This window comes from Penaeus monodon, chromosome 3 (genome assembly GCF_015228065.2).
Source record: "Penaeus monodon isolate SGIC_2016 chromosome 3, NSTDA_Pmon_1, whole genome shotgun sequence".
Classification (NCBI taxonomy): Eukaryota; Metazoa; Arthropoda; class Malacostraca; order Decapoda; family Penaeidae; genus Penaeus; species Penaeus monodon.
The window spans coordinates 2,127,448-2,137,083 of NC_051388.1; the positions used below are offsets into that span (position 1 = coordinate 2,127,448).

At 35.9% G+C, this 9,636-nt stretch overlaps 1 protein-coding gene across 1 annotated transcript; it reads right to left on the minus strand.

Annotated features, from left to right (window-relative positions):
• Positions 1-863: 863 nt before the first annotated feature.
• On the minus strand, positions 864-7,704 carry LOC119590164. Its single transcript, XM_037938953.1, has 8 exons — positions 7,548-7,704; positions 6,210-6,375; positions 5,943-6,004; positions 4,439-4,524; positions 3,686-3,733; positions 2,985-3,059; positions 2,505-2,555; positions 864-1,560 (listed from the first exon to the last, which is right to left on the minus strand). The coding sequence occupies exons 1-8, from the start codon at positions 7,606-7,608 to the stop codon at positions 1,225-1,227; spliced, it is 885 nt and encodes a 294-aa protein (XP_037794881.1). The 5' UTR covers positions 7,609-7,704; the 3' UTR covers positions 864-1,224.
• Between the last annotated feature and the right edge of the window lie 1,932 nt (positions 7,705-9,636).

Sequence of the window (9,636 nt, forward strand, 5' to 3'; positions counted from 1 at the left end):
CTTCCATATATATGGCTCGGCCTGTCTCAATTGATTCTCTGACACTCGATGCTTACCGTGGTAAGGGTTGCCAGTAGGCGCTTATGCCACCACAATGTAAACAAGCGGCATAATCTCCTTACCAGCCCGGCGGCTGTTATGGGAGGTCTTTGAGATTGTGCTCACAACTCCGCAAATAACAGAAGAGGGTGGCGTTCCGCTCGCCACAATGCTTGCAAAATGTCTGCAGTCAATTGTTTGTATGATTTGCCATGCACAATGGTAACCTAGTCTGATCCTGTAAAGAATGATTTCGGCATCTCTTAGTCTTGGTTTGGTGGCAATCAGGGCGACAGAAGCATGTACAAAGAAAGATCTTAGTACATTATGTCCAGCTCTATGTCTCCCAGAACTGTTCTAACCTTGTGGCATTCCATTTTCTAGTAACAAGTGCTGTGATAGGTGACCTTGGAATCTAACTTTGGCTATTCTGTTTCTGAAATAGTCATCTATCCAGGCCAAGAACTTTCCTCTGATTCCCTTGTGGATGAAGGTCTCCTGAATAGCAAGAGGACTCGCTAATTGAAAAACCTTCTCCATGTGTAGGAATACTACCACAGATGTGACAGAGTGCTAGTTGTGCTTATGAGCGTGGTTCGACTGTGTGCTGTGTTCGAGATATGTAACAAATAGTTCTGCATTAAAACATCAGGTTTACATAATTCTGAAAAAGTAATATCGAAACGTCAATATATATATATATATATATATATATATATATATATATATTTATATACATATACATATAAGCATCTTACAGTATAAAAATATAAATTTTCCTTTGTAGCATTAACGCTCTGGATGCAAAGTAATGAAACAAGCTGTAGAAATATTAATCTTTATTATTAAGAGAGTTGTACATTTCATGTAGCATGTTAAAACTGAGAACAAAGAACAGAAGTTGTACGCATCACGTCAGACAGATAAAACGAAAGTACACAAAGAAGTTTTGATGTATTTGAAACAAAAGGACTAGAGTTGTTTCCCATGCATTCTAGAGATCCTCAGGGATGGGTTAACGTGAAAAGATGTATTTAATTGACAATGTTGTCGTAAACCTGAAAGAGAAAAACGTGAGTGAAAATGAAAACGCCAACCAAACAGCTGCGTCATAACAGCTGGTCATTAAACGTTAAATAACCGTCGCGTCATTAAACGTACAATGAGCAATACAAGAGTTATTGATTAACTGAACTCAAGGGCGTTGGACTTCTCGACGACGCTGTTGAGGTCGAAGATCTCGGCGTCAGGCTCGACCATCACCATCCCTTGCCTATCCGCAGGGAGGAAGTTGACGGCTGTGTCGCGGCTGAGGTCCGGCGCCGGGTGTCCTTCGCCGACTTCCACAGGAACCTCCTCCGCGTCCTGGTCAACCCTGTTCAAGGTGTAGGCAGCGCTGAGGGGTGCCGGCTGGAACGAGGGGGGGTCGTGGCGGGGGAAGGTTATGGGGCGGAAGTCGAAGTTACGGCGACTCATGGTCCTCGACGCCTGTGGCCACGCCCAGGTGTCGGAGGGAAGGGCCTAGCGCGGAAAAGGGGATGTTAGGGGTTTGTGAGGATGGTATGGGTGGATTATTTCGCGTGTGGCCTTTGAAAGGAGCCATTGAGAAGTATATAGTAGTTTTACAGAAAACAGAACATAAACAGCAACAGCAAGGCATACTGTTCTTTCTTACCTTTAAACTCCATGAGTCAAATTGCAGGAACTGAACACTTGACGAGAAGCTAAAAGCGTTTGTACATTAATTGATTAAACTTTGACGGTGAAGAAGTTCATGTCATCCTCTTCTGGAAACTTGTCTTCAGAACTTTAATAGCAGCAACTAGCTTTGGAGTTTGCGATCTGCACATTCTCAATCGCACTCTTGTATCAATAGCAAACACAAAAACTGGACAATTACATGCACGGGTGAAAGAAAGCGTGACAAAAGCTACATATCTGGCCTTTATTTAGATTTTTTTTTTTTACAGATTAATCAACCAATAAAATTAACAGTCCAAGATACACAATGATCAAATAGGTGCACAATGTTACAAAGGAAATACACAAATAATACTAAAAGAAAACAGACAGATCTAGGCGGGAACATTCCACAGATGAAATGAAATGTGTTAACATAGACAACACACAAGTGAAGACATACTCTGGAAAAGTGTTCGAGTAAACGAAGCAAAGCAGTTGATCCACAAGCCAGTCGTGTTCGAACTCTTTGAGCTTTGTTCACACGAACATCATTTTCTTCAGTTATTAAGTGTATTCCTTCAAACGACAAAGACAATCATAAATTAACAAAAAACAGGAACAGAATATAGCTCGGCTATTGTTTATACATTTTTTTTTTTTGTTTTGAAATGCTGCAACGTTGGTGAGCAAAGCGCTCAGGGCACCCTCATGGCAATGCCTTGTAAGGGTCGCGGGAGGTCAAGCTGGGTCAAGCGACGAAGCTGTTTTTAATTGTGACTGACCTGAGAGTTATGTTCTGAATCCTCTTCCTCGTCAGACGATTCATGTGCCTCCTGCAGGACAAAGGAAGGTGGAAGGAGGACGTAAGTAAAAGAATCCATTGATGTTCCGAACTCGATTATAATGTACGTAAACTTCATTCACTGATTGGGATTTGTGACAGTGAATGAAATTACTCAAAATTGTGAAATGCGGATTGAAGCAATTGTGACCAGCTACTCAAATGTAATTTATGCATAAAATGAAGCATGGATGTATACACAAAATAGACTATGTATAAAGACTGAAGAGCTTTTAAAAAATTATAAAATATATGTTTATATATCAAATAATAACAGTATAAACAAATATCTTGTAATGCAAACGAACAGTCTATGGATCATATCAGCAGCTTGCACATACAACGAATAGTTCATCCATGAAAAACAAGTCTATTTATACATAATCTTGCCAATGTACATAACAAAGAGAAATTAACGAACCTCGTCGTGCTCAGTGACTGCCTCAGTGTTGTGGGCGTCTCCGTGGGTCACAGCGGTTAGAGAAGGGTGTCCGACCTAAAATATGGATACATTTTAGGTCGCATAGTTTTAAGCGTTATCCCGGTTTTGAGAACGAAATAAACTACAGCTGGTTGGAAATGCTAGTGTAGTTCCATATGACGCATGGTTTTAAGCGTTGTGTATGAAGTATAATGTCGTTTGTTAGAAAAGTTACGGTGTTTTCATTTGACGGAAGCTTATAAATGTTATCCCGTTGTTGTGAAATAAATGAAATGCAACTTGTTAGAAAAAAAGTATTGTGGTTTCGTATGCCGTAAAATTATATAATTCAATCATGATAATTGCATTTAAGGTGTTAATCCGCCGTCGGGAACGAAATAAAAAATTACATTTGAGGCCGTTGTGAGTGAAATAAAATACTGTTATTGTGGTTTCATATAACGCAAGATGATAACTTGATGATAATAATGATCATAATAACTGGTACTGCCATCCACATAATCATCATTGTCGTTATTGCCATTACAGTTAATTACCGTCATACTAATTACCCTCATACTCAGTAGTCATTTTGCAGATATAACTAATATACTAAGTACCCTCAATCATTACCGTCATTACCATTATTGCAGATATAATATACTAATTACCCTAATCATTACTGATGCTCGTTATCTCACCTGAGCCTGAGCGCTGGGCTGGCCGTCGTCACGAAGAACGACAGGAATCTGCGATAAAAAGGGAAGAGGGAAAAAGGAAAATGGAATTAGTTTATTCTATTGCACCAAATCGTGTCGTGATAGAATAAAAAAGGAAATAAATAAAAAATAGAAATATAGATAATAAACAAAAGAAATAAAGAGATAAAGGAATAGACAGAAGATAAAAATAAAAGAATGAGATAAATACAAGAGATTAAATAAAAGATGAACACTAAAAACTGTAAAATAGGAAAATTCAAGACATAAACAAAGTAATGAAAATGTAACGAACATTTTGATTGAACGAGACAGTGACAAAGTATGATAAACGGAAAGCAAAGTCTTTGGTTTTTAACGAGTGATGTAAATAAATCATGATCTCGGAAGTTTTTTAAACAAGGAGAAAATGTGGAAAGAGGGAGGAGGAGGAGAGGAATGGGGAGGAGGAGAGGAATGGGGAGGAGGAGGAGGAGGAGGAGGAGGAGGAGGAGGAGGAGGAGGAAGAAGAAGAAGAAGCAGGAGTCATTTGAAGGTACTTCAGAAGGAAGGAAAGGAGGATGAAAAAAAGAAAGAAAAGAAAAGAAAGGAAGGAAAAAAAATAAAAGGAGAAAAAAAAGAAAAGAAAAGAAAAGGAAAAAAAAAAGAATTAGAGGAAACAAAAAAAGAAAAAAAGAGAGAAAAATAGAGAGAGATAGAGAGAAAAAAAAAGCTTTTTGTGAAGCTGCTACCTACAGGGATTCCGCGGCGAGTGCTGCTCTCCTGCCTGTGTGGCCTCGAGGTGGCGCTGCTGCCGGAGGTCTCGTCGTGGGAGCTGCTGGCTGAAAAAGAAAGAAAAAATAAAAATAAATAATAAAACTCACTTTTATCACTGAAATCACTTTTTTTCTTGACTATAAGTAAGCTGTAAGATTGTTATATTTTTTAGTTTTAATTTAGTTTTTTTTTTTTTTTTTTTTAGTTGGAGATATTGTTGAATAATATTAACGATAATAGTTCCGCTTTCATTATGATTATGTTATTGTTGATGTTCTTTTCATTACTATTATTATTATTATCAATCACGCTTTTCTCTCTCGAATTCTGGAAGTTCTCTGAGAAGCAATAATGTCGCAACTATATTTGGATTTCTTGCAATTCAGAAAAAAAGAAAACGCAGAAAAGCTACTGAATTCTACGCTTTGCTTTATTCAACGATCATTTTATTTTGTATGAAATTCTTAAAAGACGCACTTATAAGGCACTCCACAACTACGAAAAAAAGTATATATATATATATATATATATATATATATATATATATATATATATATATATATATATATATAAGCAGTGAGATCCATGAATTTCACATTAAATTGAAACGAAACAGCTTCGAAATCTCCACCATTTACGAAGCAAATACGCTTTGCATAATCTACTCAAGGATCATTTTGCTTTGTATTAAACTTAAAAGATGCACTTATGAGGCACATCCACAACTACGGTAAGAAAAAGAAGTATCGAAGCAATGAAATCCATGAGTTTCACATTAAACTGAAACGAAACAGCTTCGAAGCAAATACCAAGTCTCTCGGAACCAAATATTTTTTTTTACCCTGTACACATTCCTCCTCCAAGGAATTTTACGGTGTACTGTGAACAAAGCTATTTACTTGACAATCCACTTTACGGGACTTGATACTGTTTCCGGCGCTGAGATAGGTGCCGGCAGGTTAAACGATTGCTCAACGAAATTAATGGTTTGATTTTATTTTCTCATACTGTCTACGGGATATCAAGTCATTACTATTGAAATTTGCTTCACTAAAAAGGGGGGGGGGGGTCGCAAGGGAAAGGGTAGGAAGGGATAAGAATGGATTATTCTGCGTTTTTACGTCTGCGAGGTTAATGCAACAGTAATAGTATTATGGGTCTGGCTTTACCCGTTTAGGTGTGTCTTCGGTGACAGATACAGCGGTGCGCCTTTTTCAAAATTAATGATCGATATTATGTATACGAGTTTGAGATAAATAACATCAACTTGAAAAAAAATATCTAATTAGTTTTGTTAAGATTTTACTGTTTTGAATGTCCTATTTCTTGAGCATGAGGATTATTTTTATTTATTATTTTAACAACAATCGCTGATGAGAACAGAAAATCACAATATTTTTCAAAGAACCCTTAGATAACTGGCAACTGTCAATAGGATTGGCAATATATTCATTACCAAGCAATTAAAATATCTAAAACTCACCAGCAACGGGGTGGTTAGCCTCCAAAGTAACAGTTCTGGTGGGTCGACTGCCGAAAACTCCACTGTGAAGAAACAAAATGATATTAAAGCACTCAATCACAGCCATTCAGAACCATAAAAACTTTAAAATCCTTTATAAACAATTAAATGTTACACCCAAAGGAGACGGAACTCACTGGTTATTATCAAAACATTACCATCCTTTAATGAACAATCGAATTTTACACCCAAAGGTACGGAGAAGCCACTGACTGCTGTAGAACTTACCGGACGGGGCTCGGTGCAACACTACCGACGACTGTTTGACGAGTACCTCCCAGCGCGTGTTCGTCCTCGTCTGTGGAGGCAGGTTGTCCATGGTTCCCCGAGGCACCGACGCTGGACACGCTGTGGGCAGTTGGGGACACGTGGGGCACTAGCACAGCCGGGTCGCCTGCACAGGGAGTGGGGAGAGAGGGAGATTTAAGCACGAGCTAAGACAGAGGCGGTAGAAATTGAAAGAAGATTATGAACTTGAGAAAACATGAGGATAAAAGAATGAGAGGGAAACGGTAAAAAATAAGATGATTTTGGGATACACGAAGGAAAGAGAAAAGAATATCGGTAGATAACAAGAGAAAGGAGATAATCATCTCGGCATAAAATAAAAATTTAAGAGTATTAGCTTTGCAAATTGCTTTATTTCTTATGATATATAGAAACGTACAGTGATAAATACACACGCTTCCACATCCGATTAGTCATTCTTTCATAAGAAGCAATAAAAGGAACATTAAAACAAAACAAATTAAAGAGAAAAGAAAACAACAACAATAAAAAAACACCAGTTAAAGAATTGAAAGAAAACATTAAAGCAAAAAAGCTAAAAAAAGAAAAAAAAAATCTCCAGTCAACACAGCTCTCGAACAGATCATCTCCACAAGCCCAGAGGTCAGGGTCCTCCTGCGCTTTGCATCCTGAGACAGCGTGAACGGAAGCACTAATCAAGCAGTCGAGATTATGCAAGACCTCACATACACACACACGCTTCGTAAGGGGGACACTCCTCGATTTTCAAAAACTGTGGTGGTGTTTAGTATATGTATATGCATTAGGATTATGCTGTGATGAGGACAGGAAACGGTATTGGTATTGTGAGGAATGTATTAGGATTATGTTGTGATGAGAATAGGATATGGTATTGGAACTATTTGGTAAGTATTAGGATTATGTTGTAAAAATGGCAAATGGAATTGACTTCGAGGTGAAGTTATTTTTTGCTTGTGAATTGGGTGCAAGATTGCTCGATGTAAAATGGTAGATAATTAATGTAAGAAAAAAAATACGATATATATATATATATATATATATATATATATATAAATGGATATAAATTTTGTGTTTCTATGTAGATTCACAATGATAAAGTGCATTTATAGTGTGAAAACTTCGCTTTCTCGAAAATTATCCTCTTATAAGTTATATCATGACTACAAAAAAAACAAGAAAATATATTGCTCAACTCCACCTGTAGAAATTTAACGTCGCAAGATTATCACAAAATACTATAGATCTGATCCCGTAAAGTTAATCTATTCACACAAATACAACAAATATATATCTTACTAGGAGCAGCGATGACCGCGGCTACCACAGCCAGCAAACACAGAGATGAGAAAACCTTCATTTTGCAAGGACTGTTAATTTTTTTTCCTGTGAAATGTCTTCACTTGCCACACCTGATCTGTGCTTCTCGACGAACGCGCTGTGGTATTTATTTGAGCTCTGCAGTTGCCAGATACTGCCAGCTGGTCAATCGCATACTAGAAGATACCTGTTTTTTTTTTTTTTACACCTGTTGCATTTCTTATTCCCTTTAGGAACGAGGTCAAATGATGCGTCATAAGAAAAGGTAGTACATACAATTCATTTTCGTTTTTGTCTCCCCGATAAAAAAAGGATTTAATAGAAGCTGTTCATCAAATACGTGACGTCACGATTTTCAGGACTGCAGATAAAACGTGACAAATGCTATTCAAACAGTATTTTTTCCTTAAAAAACTACGAAATATGTTCAATGAAATCAATAATTCTTGGATTATTTTGTAGAAGGAAAATTATGAATTCAACCCCCCCCTCTATCTTTCTGCTTCAATATCTGATTGTCTATATGTATATGTTTCTACATATATATTTATACACGCACGCACGCGCACCACACACACACACACACACACACACACACACACACACACACTTATATAATATATATATATTTATGTATATATGTAGATATACACACATGCTGTACATTATTTATATATATATATATACATATATATAGGTATATACATATTTATGTATATACATATTTATGTATATACATATATATATACATATACATATATATGCATATACATATTTATGTATGTATATATGTATATATATATGTATATATATATATATATACATATATATATATATATATATATATATTTGTGTGTGTGTGTGCGCGTGTATGCACACATGCATATAAATGTGTATATATGCATATAATGTATATGTGTGTGTGTTTGTGCGCGTGTGTGTATATATGTATATGTGTATATATATATATATATATATATATATATATATATATGTATATGTATATATATATATATATATGTATATATATATATATATATATATATATATATATATACACATACATATAAACACACACACACACACACACACACGTGTCTGTGTATGTATATATACGTACACGCACACACATGTACACATATGTATATGCACACACACGTATATACATGGTGTGTGCGCGCGTGTACGCACACATGCATATAAATGCGTATATATACATATATATGTATATGTGTGTGCGTGCGTATGTATATATACACATACATATATAAACACACATATATATGTGTATGTATTTATATACTCACATGTATATATGTATATATACACACATATACATGCGTGTGGGTATATATACATGTATTTACACACATATGTGTATATATACGTATATACAAAAATACGTGTGTGTGTGCGCACTATGAACTTTTGTAAACTATGACATCATCTTCATTTTTTTTTTAATTGAAGCTTTACGATAGATCCCTCCTTTCCAGCAACACTTACAGATCATGGCTCTACAAACTCCTTGTTCGTGAAATCAAGAAAGAGAACAGAAAACCGTCATGCCTTAAGAACACACATGACATTCTTCGGCAAGATCTAGCATCAAAAGTTTATTCTTTTGATTTAGAATGCCTATCTACGTTAATAAATCAAAACGTAGACTTTAACAGGTAGAGTTTAACAGCTATGGAAGCCATTCATTATCGTGAACTAAAAAAAATAGACATAAGGTAATCTTTAACTTTTCAGATAGAGTCCTGACACAAAGAAAAGGAAGCATTGTCATTAGGCTTTCTGCGTACGACCTAAGGAAATGGGTTTTGTTAAGTTTTTGAAAGAACTTGTCCTTTACTGAAGAACTGTAGAGTCTATGAAGATACTTATAATTCACAATCTATAGGAAAATATTCTTTATGACCAATATTGCCTATGTACAAAAAAAAAAAAAAAAAAAAAAAAAGTGAAACCTTTTATTTATCTGATTTTATTGAGCAAGTCACTAACAGTCTTCAAAATCTAAAGTCAGATAAACATATTGCAATAACAAAAACTGATAGGAAGG